General features: G+C 42.7%; 1 protein-coding gene across 4 annotated transcripts in view; it reads right to left on the reverse strand.

Moving 5' to 3' along the window:
- The window catches only part of LOC112233333 (collagen alpha-1(XIV) chain-like), a 99,682-nt gene that overhangs the window by 17,495 nt on the left and 66,395 nt on the right, over nt 1-15,792 (reverse strand). For all 4 annotated transcript variants that reach the window (XM_042310026.1, XM_042310024.1, XM_042310023.1 and 1 more), the window contains 18 exons: nt 15,612-15,776; nt 15,467-15,505; nt 14,939-15,077; nt 14,185-14,327; nt 13,747-13,856; nt 11,731-11,889; nt 10,892-10,969; nt 10,523-10,609; nt 10,216-10,269; nt 8,802-8,897; nt 7,771-7,824; nt 6,881-6,934; nt 5,281-5,334; nt 4,915-4,986; nt 3,873-3,908; nt 2,094-2,160; nt 1,693-1,881; nt 512-589 (listed from right to left, as the gene is read on the reverse strand). In XM_042310026.1, coding sequence (XP_042165960.1) covers nt 512-589; nt 1,693-1,881; nt 2,094-2,160; nt 3,873-3,908; nt 4,915-4,986; nt 5,281-5,334; nt 6,881-6,934; nt 7,771-7,824; nt 8,802-8,897; nt 10,216-10,269; nt 10,523-10,609; nt 10,892-10,969; nt 11,731-11,889; nt 13,747-13,856; nt 14,185-14,327; nt 14,939-15,077; nt 15,467-15,505; nt 15,612-15,776 — 1,674 coding nt within the window. The remainder of the gene's footprint in view (nt 1-511; nt 590-1,692; nt 1,882-2,093; nt 2,161-3,872; nt 3,909-4,914; nt 4,987-5,280; nt 5,335-6,880; nt 6,935-7,770; nt 7,825-8,801; nt 8,898-10,215; nt 10,270-10,522; nt 10,610-10,891; nt 10,970-11,730; nt 11,890-13,746; nt 13,857-14,184; nt 14,328-14,938; nt 15,078-15,466; nt 15,506-15,611; nt 15,777-15,792) is intronic.

The raw sequence follows: 15,792 nt of genomic DNA on the forward strand, positions 1-15,792 counted from the left end.
ATCAGACCCAAAATGCTATTATTACTGAGCTGTCTCCATCAGGAAATGCTATGAATATCCTTTTTCAAATATCCTTGGGGGTACTCATCTCCCGCATGCCAGATTCCTGAAGTGTTCTCTGAGTTCTCTCCTGTGGCCCAACCTGGCAACTGCTTCAGGATTTCAATCAACACACTGTATCAGCTAGACCACAATCAATACAGGAGTCAATAGCTATGCCCTCTAATAAGGTTTCATTAAACCAGTAAGGGCAGCTTAATGAATAACAACCAAAGTAAATTAAATCAAACTCAAGCTACCCTCTCCATTTCATATTTTACCCTTGAATCAAGACGGGAGTGCTTAATCAAAAACAGATCGGATGACTTCCTATTTTCTAATCCACCTGCTCAACAGATGTTGATTTCCTCTGCAGAGGCTCGGTAGCAAAGGAAGTCCCTGGAGGAAAATTGAAGTTGGAACTGGTGCATTTTTTTTTTTGGGGGGGGTCAGCGGGCATTGTTTTGGTTACCTGGGGGCCCGACAGGGCCTCTGGGACCCTGGACTCCTGCGCCTGGGCTTCCCTTGTCACCCTTCTCTCCTGACAAACCTGGACAGACAGAGACCAAAGGGACACACACTTTGACAAAATGCAGAGAAGTGGGCATGCTTATCTCCTTTCCGTATTATATCACCATCAGCACTAAAAGTAGCATGAACAATATTGTAGATCTACCTGTGTAATCATTTATTCTGAATATATTAGTGTGTCACACCCTTATCTGTTTCACCTGTCTTTGTGCTTGTCTCTACCCCCTCCAGGTGTCACCCATCTTCCCCATTATCCCCTGTGTATTTATACCTGTGTTATCTGTTTGTTTGTTGCCAGTTAATTTTGTTTCATGAAACCTACCAGTGTTTGTTCCCCTGCTGCTGTCTGTGCTTGCTCCTTTTTTCTAGTCCTTCCCAGTTTTGAATGTTCTGCCAGCCCTGACCCTGCCTGCCATTCTATACCTTGCCCCACCTCACTGGATAAATGTTTTTTGTTATTTAAAAAAAGATGTTCTCTTTTTCCTGGTTTATAATTGGCAGTTACAGTCTTGTCCCATTGCTGCAACTCCCATATGGACTCAGGAGAGGTGAAGGTCGAGAGCCGTGCGTCCTCCCAAACACAACCCAATTGAGCCGCACTGCTTCTTGACACAATTCCTGCTTAACCCGTGAGCCAGGCGCACCAATGTGTCGGAAGAAACATGTACACCTGGCAACTGTATCAGTGTGCATTGCGCCTGGCCCGCCACAGGAGTCGCTAGAGCTGCGACAGAGCCTGGACTTGAACCAGGATCTCTAGTGGTGCAGTGCCTTAGACCAATGTGCCACTCGGGAGGCCCTGCCTCACTGGATTATTGACCCCTGCCTGCCCTGACCCTGAGACTGCCTGCCGTTCTGGACCTTTTGTACCTTCTCTGGATTACTGACATCTGCCTGCCTTTGACCTTTCGTTTGCCTGCCCCTGTACTAGAAATACATTTTTGTTTCTTCGACACTGTCTGCATCTGGGTCATACCTGAAACCTGATAAATTATGTTTTAATACGTTACCTGGCAGTATCATTTACTGTAATATCGTATCCCACAAGCTTATGGCATAGGTTACATGACTATATCTTCACTTGAAAGCTTAAGTTAAATCGGAGCCTTCTCTATACAGTACCTCTGGCTCCTGCTTGTCCATTTTCTCCGTTGGACCCGGGGAACCCTGGTCTGCCCGGGGGCCCCTGCTCTCCCTGTGGTCCTGGGCCGCCCTGCCGCCCAGGCTCTCCTGGGGGACCTGGAACGGTGCGGACGGAGACGGGTGCGCTGGGGATGTGGTTAAGGATGGAGCTGTAGCGAGCCATGTGACCTGTGGGACAGACGTCAGGCAGAGGTCAGTGGCGCATGAACGGATGACAATGGCAAAATACCCTTACACTTCCATAAACAACACTCACATTTCATGTACTGTATACCCCTTCCACAGAACACACTTACACTCAATGACACAAGACCTATGAAATCACACATCCACACACACACAGGAAGAGAGCCAGATGGAGGATAAAAAAAATGACTCACTCTGTATCAGTTGCTCACAGACCTGCCGGGCGATTGCTTGGACCGATGCCTGGGATTGCAGGTCACCCTGGAGAGGAAAAAACACATGGTGACACCAAGTCCACGGCTACACTCCAACCTGTTTTATCATCCCCACAGGTAAAATATCCTCCACCATTACTTAGGTAGAAAGCATGCCAGCCATGAATTTGACATCAACTCTTTAAATTGGAAAACATAGCTGTTGTGGCCAAGCCTAGATGTTGCCTTTTGAGCCTTGTCTAAAAACCTTATTAGCCATTCAATGCTGTTACGGCGACACCAATCCGTAAAGTACTTAAAACAAACCGCCCTTGCTGTCTCTGCCTGGCCGGTTCCCCTCTTTCCACTGGGATTCTCTGCCTCTAACCCTATTACAGGGGCTGAGTCACTGGCTTACTGGTGCTCTTTAATGCCGTCCCTAGGAGAGGTGCGTCACTTGAGTGGGTTGAGTCACTGACGTGATCTTACTGTCTGGGTTGGCGCCCCCCTTTGGTTGTTCCATGGCGGAGATCTTTGTGGGCCATATTCGGCCTTGTCTCAGGATTGTAAGGGGGGCTGTGCTTTGGCAAAGTGGGTGGGGTTATATACTTCCTGTTTGGCCCTGTCCGGGGGTATCATCGGATGGGGCCACAGTGTCTCCTGACCCCTCCTGTCTCAGCCTCCAGTATTTATGCTGCAGTAGTTTGTGTCGGGGGGGCTAGGTTCAGTTTGTTATATCTGGAGTACTTCTCCTGTCTTATCTGGTGTCCTGTGTGAATATAAGTATGCTCTCTCTAATTCTCTCTTTCTCTCTCAGAGGACCTGAGCCCTAGGACCATGCCTCAGGACTACCTGGCATGATGACTCCTTGTTGTCCACCTGGCCGTGCTGCTGCTCCAGTTTCAACTGTTCTGCCTGCGGCTATGGAACCCTGACCTGTTCACCGGACATGCTACCTGTCCCAGACCTGCTGTTTTCAACTCTCTAGAGACAGCAGGAGCGGTAGAGATACTCCTAATGATCGGCTATGAAAAGCCAACTGACATTTACTCCTGAGGTGCTGACTTGCTGCACCCTCGACAACTACTGTGATTATTATTATTTGACCATGCTGGTCATTCATGAATATTTGAACATCTTGGCCATGTTCTGTTATAATCTCTACAGCCAGAAGAGGATTGGCCACCCCTCATAGCCTGGTTCCTCTCTAGGTTTCTTCCTAGGTTTTGGCCTTTCTAGGGAGTTTTTCCTAGCCACCATGCTTCTACACCTGCACTGCTTGCTGTTTGGGGTTTTAGGCTGGGTTTCTGTACAGAAATTTGAGATATCAACTGATGTAAGAGCTATGTAAATAAATTTGATTTGAACACTAGAACAATAGCTCTTTAAAACATAACTGCTGTGAAGTAGAAACCCCTTTTCTACAGCTGAGTAACACGGCTCTAAAGCTTTAGCTTAGAAGGTATGCAAAATGGGTTCTGGTTGCAGTACAACGTGTGATATTTCTCTTCAGAAAACTTGTTGTAATGGTAATTGTTTACTGTCAGACTGTCAGAGAACCCCTATAACCCCAAGCTGAGGAGCAGCAATTACTTGAAAGGAGGGCATTACTTGTTTTGACAATTGATGTTAAGAACAGTACTTACACCACATAATTATATTATACAGAACAAGGTAAGTATCATAAGATATCTCAATTATATTTAATAAATGCTGTTTTGGCATGAATGGGTGGTTGCCACTGCTGCCAAAGCAATATGTTTGTTATCTATGACTTACTCTTTCTCCCTTCTCTCCTTTGTTTCCGGCGGGACCCTGCAACAGAACAAGAGGTAGAATGACAATGGACAGAAAATAATGAAGTAAAACTGTACAAATTGTTTGAGTTGTCAATTGCTGTTGTCATCTTTTTCCTTTTTGCTAAGGTCATTATTTGAACCCTGGCATAACCATTTCTCTGCAAAGGTCATATAATAACTATGCAGTACCAGTTATTACATAGAGGCACTACTATGTAATAACTGCTAACCTTCTCTGGCTCTTGGTCTTTGGTTGGACGATAAGCTGTCCTAAAAAATTCATGTAGATAATCATGTGAGGAAGTTTAACTGAAATTGTGATTTTATTCTCGTAACAAGGCTTGCTTCCCATTTGAGGCTAGAAAGATGCTTGTTCAAGCCACTTTTCTTTTGGAAATTAATTATGGTGACTTAATATACAGTGCATTTGGAAAGTATTCAGACCCCTTGACTTTTTCCACCTATTTTTTTAATGTTACAGCCTTATTCTAAAATGGATTAAATTGTGTTTTCCTCCTCAATCTACAAACAATACCCCATTATGACAAAGGGAAAACAGGTTTTAACTTCACTGTGTAGTTCCTTAAATAATTTTCCCTGTCTCTGAATATCCCCACTGAACTGTTACCCTCTCTCCCAGATCCTTACACATACACATAGAAATATGGTATATTCCTGACCATGTGACCTGCCCTAGAATAATGCCTTGTGTTCGTTAGAGTGTGTAACTTCCGTTGGTCAAGTCATGCAGTCAGGAAAAACTCTGGGTCTAATTATGATAGATACACTGTACTGTAGGACTATGTACAATATATTTACATACTATATGGCTTTGCTGTCTCCCAAGACCTCCCTCCCTAATCCTACACAAAGCGAGCAAAGCTGATTGAAATTACATCATACTGACGTATCTTGTTGTAATGATGCAATTTCAATCAGTTCCGCTTGCTGGGTATTTCCTCAGCTAGTGGATCAGCTCTGCTTCAGTAGTAGAAATGGACATAGAGGTTCAGATAACTCACAGGAGGTCCCTGGTTTCCCAGTGACCCTGGAGGTCCACTTGACCCTGGTGACCCAGGAGCTCCTGGAGTGCCCTGTGGGTGAAACACAAACAAACAAATTGTCATCTCACTGATTGAGCAATCACTCAAACGTACAATGTGTAACTTTAGTTTGTCCAGTGGTAACTTGAGGTACTACAAAACATTTGGCCAAGAAGCAAAGAAGAAAACAGTGACATTCGCCAAGGAGCACAAACAATTAACCTACAGGGACAGTACCTTTGACAAGAAAGTATTGTAAATTGCAGATTTAATTTTACAATTCATTGACATTCAATCAAATGAATTCATCAGTTCCTGATGCTAAATCCAAACAATCATACTCACTATAGTCCCTGGAGGTCCTGTTCGCCCCTGGGGTCCATCTTTACCAGGAAGTCCCTGTGGAAAGGTGTTACAAGTACATATTAATGCCTATGAGACTGTGCTATTATGGCAGCTCATATACCACAACTTCATATTCACATAAATCTATTCCTTTTGATTACAATGCTTTCAGAAAGTATTCAAACCCCTTGACTTTATCCACATTTTGTTACGTTACAGTCTTATTCTAAAATGGATTCAAGTTTTTTTCCCTTCGTCAATCTTCACACAGTACCCTATCATGACAAAGCAAAAACAGTTTTTTATACATTTTTGCAAATGTATGAAAAATATGAAACTGAAATATCACATTTATACATTAGTATTCAGACCCTTTACTCAGTACTTCGTTGAAGCACATTTGCCAGTTATTACAGCCTTGAGTCTTCTTGGGTATGACGCTACAAGCTTGACACCTGTATTTGGTGAGTTTCTCCCATTCATCTTTATAGATCCTCTCAAGCTCTGTCAGGTTGGATGGGGAGCGTTGCTGCACAGCTATTTTCAGGTCTTTCTAGAGATGTTAGATCGGGTTCAAGTCCGGGCTATGGCTGAACCACTCAAGGGCATTCAGAGACTTGTCCCAAAGCCAAGCATGGACATGGCTGTGTGCTTAGGCTTGTTGTCCTGTTGGAAGGTAAACCTTTGCCCCAGTCTGGGGTCCTGAATGCCCTGGAGCAGGTTATCAAGGATCTCTCTGTACTTTGCCCGTTTATCTTTCCCTCGATCCTGACTAGTCTGTCAGTCTCTGCCGCTGAAAAACATCCCCACAGAATGATGCTACCACCACCATGCTTCACCGAAGGGATGGTGCCAGGTTTCCTCCAGACGTGATGCTTGGCATTCAGGCCAAAGAGTTCAACCTTGGTTTCATCAAACTAGAGATTTCGGTGTCTTTTGGCAAACTCCAAGCGGGCTGTCATGAGCCTTTTACTGAGGAGTGGCTTCCGTCTGGCCACTTTACCATAAAGGCCTGATTAGTGGAGTGCTGTAGAGATGGTTGTCCTTCTGAAAGGTTCTCTCACCTCCACAGAGGAACTCTAGAGCTCTGTTAGAGTGACCATTGGGTTCTTGGTCACCTTCCTGACCAAGGCCCTTCTCTCCGATTGCTCAGTTTGGACGGACGGCCAGCTATAGGAATAGTCTTGGTGGTTCCAAACTTATTCTCTTTAAGAATGATGGAGGCCACTGTGTTCTTGGGGACCTTCAATGCTGCAGATATTTTTTTTATACCTTTCTCCAGATCTGTGCCTCAACACAATCCTGTCTCAGAGCTCTACGGACAATTCCTTTGACTCATGATTTGGTTTTTGCTCTGACATGCACTGTCAACTGTTGGACCTTATATGTCCAATCAATTAAATCTAACCAAAGGTGGACTCTAATCAAGTTGTAGAAACATCTCAAGAATGATCAATGGAAACAGGATGCACCTGAGCTCAATTTTGAGTCTCATAACAAAGGGTCTGAAAATGTATGTAAATAATAACAAAATGTGGAAAAAAGGGAAGACGTCTGAATATTTTCCGAATGCACTGTAAACAGACCGACAAGACCTTACCCTTGTTCCTGTTTGTCCCGCTCGACCTGATGACCCAGGAGATCCAGGAATGCCCTGCAACCGTAGAGAGAGAAAACAAAAAGGTGAAAACAAAAAGGCCAGTTAAGGGTGTCAGCATGAATACATTTGTATTGACAGGCTCGGATGGTTGGACCATTATCCTAACTCATTACAGATAATTCATGTTGTGAAGATGGAGCTGTTTGTAATACACAGTCTCTTGTATGACCTTCACAGCCGTCAAAGTCAAATTCCCTCACTCAGACACAACGAGTACTGAATGCCAATGGCATGGCTCAAAGCCCATTACAAACAAAAGTATACATCTCCCAACCTCTACAGTTATTGACAGGATCCATCTTAATTTGCTCAGAGATTGATTATAATGAAAGTGTATTGCATCTTAGGCATGAGTCATTACAACAGAGGGGAAATAGCTATTGCTTTGTAAAAACTGCTGTGATGTCTTGTTACGGTCCAGGCAGGCGCTGCCCATAACCACAGATCTAGGATCAGATTACCCAAACGCCAATGCTCAAATTTACCATTAGGAGGATGGAAAATATCTGACCCTGTATCAGTGGTTAAGACCAACTTCTTCATTCTCCTCTTATTTATTACCTGTGCAAATCCTTTAATGCATTGAAATAAAACTGACATCACATCAACCAAACGGTAGCAGAAGCTCTTTCACTCAAATTATGCAGCAACTCTCTTACCAGAATTCAGAATGACATGTTCCCATTAACAGTTACCTTACAGAGATAGATATTCAATATGCCATTCAAAAGATCTCCCTTTGGTGCAATGGTGTCATTTGAAGACTGAATGCCATTTTGTGATGAGGGAAAGTGTGTCTGAAAGGGCAGGAAGTGAATGGTGGTCTTTACCTGTATTCCTGGAGCGCCAGCTAAACCCTTCTCACCTCTTTCTCCTGGACCACCCTGAAGTTGGAAAAAATAACAATAAATATCAACAGCAAATATCAAGCTTATTTGGAGGCTATTTCATAAGTTGGGTTCGTCACTATCTGGTCACAGTGTGCTTTCTAACTACAAATGCCATTTGTTTCCAAACCCTTCCAGTAGCTGTACCTTTACTTATCCCCTACCTGTCACCATAATTTTCATGCCCTGACCATAGACAGCCCTTGGTTCTCTAAGGAGTTGTAGGTCAGGGCGTGACTAGGGGGTGTTCTAGTTCATTATTTCTATGTTGGTGTTTTGTATGGTTCCCAATTAGAGGCAGCTGGTAATCGTTGCCTCTAATTGGGGATCATATTTAGGTAGCCATTTTTCCCACCTGTGTTTGTGGGATATTGTTTTGTGTATGTGCATGTGGCACCACTACTTTCACGTTTCGTTGTTGGTTTATTGTTTTTGTTTGAAGTTTCTCCGTAATAAAGATGTGGAACTCAACATACGCTGCGCCTTGGTCTGTCTCTTATCACGATCATGACAATAATCCTGAATTAACAACAAATAGATCATGTCTTCAATATAGCACTTCTGTATGTTATACCATCAAATACTTTACCATAGGCTGGCTTAAACATGGCCTTAGTAAAGTTAAGAGATCTGGGCGTATCCTTTAATGTTTTACCTGTCATTCATTAGTCATTGATCTGTTAATACCAATGCAGGTGTAACCCAGTACTTCATATTTGACTGTTCTGTTTACAAGTCTATTAGGTTACGATACATCCTCCCTCCTTTACGGCTTACGTTTAACAACATCCCTTGGGCAAGAAAGAATCAACATCTGAGTATTACAACACCTTTTAAAAGGCAGTCTTTATAGCATGCCTAGGTAAATCGGGTACTGTAGCTACTGTATGTTATGTGTGTTGGGATACTAGACTCCTCTAATATGTTCAGTATTAGATGGTGTGTGTCTCAATTAATGTGTATGTGTGGCTTACCGGAGGGCCCATGATGGTACGTCCGCTGGGCCCCTGTGGTCCAGGAGGCCCCTGCAGCCCAGGAGAACCAGCGTCCCCAACTGGACCTATCGGTCCCTGTCACAGAGACAGAAGAACACATTGATAAAGTAGATTAGAATATAGTTAACATTATACTATAGTTCTAGTTAAATCCCCTGCTTTCTACAGTTATTACAGCAATCTAGTATCACTGGAACAAACAGAGGAAATACACACCAAATTACAAAGTAAAATCTAACTGAACACTAGTATTGTAAACATTTTTTATTTACATATAGGCCAATAATAAGATAAGATCGTCACCAGACAACATTTTAATCAACCATCTCCCTGACCACCTTCCTCTGATCAAGCCGTAAACTGTCCCTCTCCATCTTTGGAGAACGCATGCACCCACATGATCTGGCCACTATTGGCTAACCTAACCAGTGGTGGAAAAAGTACCCAATTATCATACTTGAGGAAAAGTAAAGATACCTTAATAGAAAATGACTCAAGTAAAAGTGAAAGTCACCCAGTAAAATACTACTTGAGTAAAAGTCTAAAAGTATTTGGTTTTAAATATACTTAAGTATCAAAAGTAAATGTAATTGCTAAAATATACTATAAGTATCAGTAAAAGTGTAAATCATTTCAAATTGCTTATATTAAGCAAACTAGACGGCATTATTATTATTATTTATGGATAGCCAGGGGTACACTCCAACACTCAGACATAATTTTATACACCTGTCAGCAACGGATGTGGCTGAAATAGCCGAATCCACTAAATTGTATATATTTTATTCCATACAACTCTCTTCATCCTTTATACATTACCTGACCTAGGTCTGGGTGTCTGAGAGGGGGCTTTAGGCTAACTCAGTGATTTAACTGCAAATCAGAGACCCGCGAGGCTGCTCTCTGTCTGTCTTGTCATGAGCCTACCAGTCGCAGGTCATTGACTTTCATGGGAGCACGTTGCATCTCCAATGAATATGAAATTCATGAGAGTAGAAAGACAGCATGGGTGCACTGCGAGGACGGCTGCATTACAAGGACCTTTACATGCTATAATAACACCCCATTCAAACACCAGTACAATTTTCTGGGACTTTCAAGACCCGTGCAATCCAAGTCTAATAGCATGAGAGAGTGAGAAATGAATAAAAGATTAGAACTTTGCAAAGGGCATTTATAGAAAGAGTGGGTTTTCAGCTTAGCAGTACACAAGGGATATTTTATGGAAGAGAGGTATCCAAGAGGGTATGTGTCTGGTATCCATCAATGAGGGTATGTCCCCCCACCCACCCACCCACTGAGTGCTTGTGGAATTGTTACAAGCTGCATTGACTTTCATTGTGTTTTTATTTACATGAGTGTGTGTGTGTGTGTGTGTGTGTATACACTGTACCACAGCTCCTGGTTCTCCACGGTCCCCTCTCCCTCCTCTGATCCCAGGTCCTCCCTGTTGATAACACAAACACCCACACACCCTCTGTCACACTCCATCAAGATAAGGACCACAGACCTTAAAGACACACACTATCAACACATCCTAAACACACTATCACACACCGGGTGTATGTACTCTCCATCCCCATATGTCACACTGTGTTATGTTCATCAGCCACTGAATGCAATGAATGAATGAAATCCTAGCTCAACAACAGCTGTAAGTAACACATGATGCTGATTAAGGAGAGAAGGAGGGTCCTCACAGGGGGTCCAGTGGGGCCAGGGGGACCTTTGCTTTCCTGGCTGCAGGTGCAGGCCCTCGGCATGGCAGGACAGTCCTCCTCCTTCCTCTTAGAGATGAGACAAATACCACCATAACATGACTGTATGACAATACATGCAACACAAGAGTACAATGACCTAATGATTATGATAATGACCAAAGCATAATGATAATGACAATAATGCTAAAACAAATAATAGGATAATGACCTTATGATAATACAATAACAAGATGACACAATATGACATCTATGACACTATCCTACAACATCCTACGACACATTACAACAAAGGTTAAGGTCATCCCACGTCAGTCAGTAGATGAGATCAGTAGCGAGGTGTGAACTCACCAAACCAGGAAGCTCACAGCACTTGTCTCGGCTGGCCCAGGACGTGCTGCAGACAATGTCAAACGCCTGCAGTTGGAACTGAGGACAAAAAGAGCAACAAACACACACATATTTTCTTACATTCACTACAAACATGTTGTTACTTGACTAATTGTCTCTTGATAGAACTAGCAGCAAGCTGTGAATCTCCTAAATAAGACCTGAGAGAAAGTATGATAATTATTCAGTATTACGCATTGTTAACAGAATTGTTGCACATCTCTTATTGAGGAGGAAGAATCTATCAATAATTGGTCTCTCCAAACAGATTGCTCTGTTTTCTCCTGTCCTGAAAGGGGTCAATTTGAAAGAAAAGTGTGAAGAGTTTTTGTCAAATAAAGAAAATGATCAAGCCTATCAGAGAGTACATCTCACTGCTATTCCTGTATGAGGATATCTGGGCAATTTATGGAACTGGGAGATTAGATATGAAAAGTACAGTTGTTTCTATGACTTGTTTATATTTAGTGGAAAATAGATCTTGACGTGCTGATGTGATTATACTTTATTCAAACTCTCTGTCTTAATGCTGTTATAAGAATTCATAACCTAGGTAGTTTATCACCACTCTATTGAATACTCCATGACACTAAACACCATAGTGTATGTTAGAATTCAGCCCGACTGCATATAAAATAAGAAGAATCAAGGGGTTAAAAATGCATAGAAATCTAATTACGGAATATTGACATGGATATTGAATGGGGATGTCCTTAGAACTATAGTATATTCTAGTAATTCTACATCGATGTCAAAACGTCTTCTTGAATACCCTCTCTGATCTATATGTCACAGCTTACCGGTGCAGAGCTGTCCTTCTTCCCCCTGGAGCGCACCATGCGTCCCAGCACCTCCAGGCCATCCGTGGTGATGTTGCCCGCCGCGTTGATGGCCTTCTCCCCTACTAGCTTACAGTCAATGACAGCCTTGGCGCTGGTCTTGCTAATAGCCATGTGCAGCTACAGGGAAAATGAAGAACCAGACCTGGGTACAAATACTATTTTAAATCTTTCAAATACTTTGAGCATTTGCCAAAGCCTGCCTGGAGTGCCAGTTTGGCAGGGTTTACACTTTTGCGGCTATTCTTTTGGTTCCATGGCGCCAGGCAAGCTCAATTCTAAACACAGATAAATGATCCTAAATGATTTGAAATAGTATTTGAACCCAGGTCTGTTTGGAACACCGACGCAGTGCGGTTGAAACATCTTATATGCGCGTCTCAATAAATCACTGGGGAGCATTAAAGAGTTACGGTTTCAGAAAACAGAAAGAGGTTCAAAGAGACACAGTCTGTAAAAGAAGGACAGATTTCTGCGCAAGCATTCCACTAGTCACCCGAAACAAGAGTCGGTTTTGAAGTCGGTGGATTTCAGACGTTTTTCGACCTTTGACACATCAAGTTTCTCCTGTATGCTTCGTTGGAAATGTCTCGTGGGGGAAATATATGGGGGAATTTCAAGACATTACTCGAGCAAATATCTATTCATACCTGATTATCAACTGTGAACGTATGTCTTTATGAAACAGCACTTTCAGCTTTGTTTGACATTGGTGCATTACTATGTTAAAGGGCTGATAAGGATGGAACTGTAGCATTTCCTTTGTATTTACCTCTTTTTTTGGACAAAAACAGATTCCCGATGAATCATTTGAATTAGGCGTCTTAAAAAAAACACCTACTGCAATGCAAGGAGTCAGAGAAGTATCTAGCCGTTAGTCAAGTCTTCTTGAGAGGTAATCTAATATGTTACCACATTATCACCAAGCCTGATGGGCGAAGTGCTGACAAGATGACACATGAGAATACTTATGGATTGACAGGGGAAAGAATTGCAGTAATCACTGGTGATAATTTGCTGAGGAAAAAGGCAACAGTGGTTTACATGAATCTAGGCCATAGTCACTTTCAGTCACATCAATTTCCTCCTCCCTGCATAGTTTAGTTTGTTTAGCTTGTTTGAAAGTGGCTCTGATTCAAATGTGCATACATTATCCTGGCAATATTTCGGGTGCCAGCTTCATTCCACATGGTTAGCATTTTTAAAAATATTTTATTTTATTTCAGCAGATAGCAAGTCAAATATGATGGCCATTTCTTGTGAACATTAAATGGCACAGTACTACCCACACTATATTTTAATGCTACAGCTACACATTGTTTAGTGGTCCTGTGTGGCTTAGTTGGTAGAGCACAGTGCATGCAACACTAACGGTTGTGGGTTCATTTCCCACTGGGGCCACCTGTGTGCATGAATAAAAACATCTGGCAAATGGAATATTATATTATTATTGTGCAGCAAAAAAGTTGAAACTATTTGAATAGTCAAAACAAGTGATTTAAGAACTGCATCAAAAAAGGTAGGTGTTTGTTTCAGGTGCTACATCTCACTCATGGATGATAATGTAAGTTGCCAAGCAAAGTTTTGGCATCAATAGAAAGAGGATGATTATGACATAGGCAAGTGGGTGACTTGAATACACTATCAGATAACTGTGCCAGTGAAGAGAAAAAGAATATCATCATTCACTTAAGCAGCAGGCCATGGATGTGGGCAAAGGTATTGTTAGAACATAAGAGTCTACAGGCATGTCTCAGGCCTAAGGTATTGTTAGCCCTGATAACATAGGAGTCTACAGACATGTCTCAGGCCTAAGGTATTGTAAGCTCCACTGAAAGCCAGACACGAGTGACTTAACATCACTCAACAAGCTGGCTTATAGCCAGGAAGCAGGACATTCCCTGCGGTGTTAGGGTGATGTTGCAGCAGCGTTGCACTGAGGAAGTGAGATAACAAAGAGTGTTTTTGAACTTTGACCTTGTGGAAACTGCCGTAGAAGAGCTTCTTGATCTCAGGTCCCTCGAAGGTCACAGTCTGAAACTGTCCTTTGTAGTCATGGTTGAAGAAGGTGAGGGTCTTGCCACCGTCTAGCGTTGAAAAGAGAATGTTTGCCTAACTTTCTGCAGTTTCATAACATATTCAGTACAAACTCGAAAATAGTGAGGAATGTTCTTGTTTCAAATAGAGGAGGCATAGATGGTTTACTAGACCTGTAGCCTACTACACATTGATAAAATGTTTCAACATATGAATGATTTACACACAAATCATTGTGCTGCTCACAATTGATATATGAGCAAAGACACCTGGCAAAATGTCCATTGCTTTGCCTATCTTATGACAGCAACCAAACAATGGGAACTTGACACACGGTCCCAGCTAAGACCCAGTCCCGCCCCCCGGCATCCTACTCACTGTCCAGGATGACGCCCACCAGGGGCTCGTTGTCCTTGTTGAGGATCTCCCACAATGCAAAGGGCTCCTTGGGCGTTTCAGGCAGCAGGCGGAACAGCATAGTGATGGTGTAATCAGAGGGCAAACCCTCGGGGTGGATAAACCTGGGGTGGAAAGTTCCCAGAACAATAGGCCCCAGTCTGAACATACAGTGGCTTTTGTTGTAGCACCTTTACAGAGCTCAACTGCTATCAAACACCATTTCAAAAGCTGTTTCAACTTGCCAATTCAATTCCTTCAATAGTGTCATTCAATTCTTAAAAGAGGCTAAGAGCAGGAAGCTAATTGTTTCTTCATACTGTATATGTACCACATTTGCTGCATTATAATTTGAGAATGAGACACAAAATGACTATGTTTTCTGTGATGTGGGATTGTTGCAGATGAAGGAGATGAAATACACCAGATGAGGCCAGCTGTCTGTCATTATCACCACCTCTTCATTGTAATAACAGCATTTTCAGGCCAAGTGTCAGGAAAAGAGAATTCAATTCAGGGGAGTAGAGTAAGTTGTATGTTGTAAGGTGTTGTTTATGTTATCATTGGGTAAGTGGTGCCAATACTTACCGCTGTCATAGAGTAGCTTTACCTGTATCATGCTCATTGTACTCACTGACGTTTTGTCGCTTTGGACAAGAGTGTCTACTAAATTCTACATGATTGATAGAAGGCAATGTACTGTTATGCCTTTTAGTTAAGATGCTAGTGTCCATACTTGGTGGGCTGGGCAAGGAGGGAGTTGTTGTGCAGGCGGAAGCAGGGGAAGCTGTTGAAGGTGCCAGGCTCCATGGACACTCCTGATACATGTCCATACAGACCCTCCACCAGGCCAAACATCTCCATCATCCTGAAACCTGCAGCCACAACATAAACAACCATGAGTTGGTTTAAAAGCAGACATGTCCATGCACAGTACTACTGACAAGTAAAAATACTTGTGACTGGCTCTGTTTTAATCATGACTTCTCAATTCTGAGCTTCTACTTCTTATCATTAAGATATTCTGACTTACATGTGCACTCGGAAAGAGGCCATTTTACGTAGTTTTAAGTCCAGAGTTTGCACTTATCTGACGTGCACTTAGCAGGAGTCAACTGTACTGTACCTGTCCAGTTTACAGTGATTTTGTGCATAACAGTTATACTGGGGTCATAACTAGTCAACGGGTATGAGAGTAGAGAGGTCTTGACTGTGCCCTGTGTGCCAGGACACATGAATAAGTAAGTATGCTCCAGTCTCTAACCTGGCAAGGTACTGCCACTCATCGCCACCGAAGGACAAGCTGAAAGACAAAACATTTATGTCACTGCATGGATAAAAATGCACACAATAATATGCCCTCTGTGCTTTTATATGACAGATTTAGATTGTGCTCCTGTAGGACTCACTGGCAGTGGCAGCCTCACAAACAAAAGTGACCAGCTTTTCCTCAATTTTCTTGAAGGCGTCTAAATCATCCACAAAGAAAACGTGTCTCTCGCTAGGCTTGCTGGCGATGCTCACCAGCTCCCCGTAGTCCGCATCCGCAAAACCAATGGCAAAAACAATGTACCCTGTGAAGAAGGTAAG

This window comes from Oncorhynchus tshawytscha, linkage group LG31 (assembly GCF_018296145.1).
Source record: "Oncorhynchus tshawytscha isolate Ot180627B linkage group LG31, Otsh_v2.0, whole genome shotgun sequence".
In the NCBI taxonomy this organism is placed as follows: Eukaryota; Metazoa; Chordata; class Actinopteri; order Salmoniformes; family Salmonidae; genus Oncorhynchus; species Oncorhynchus tshawytscha.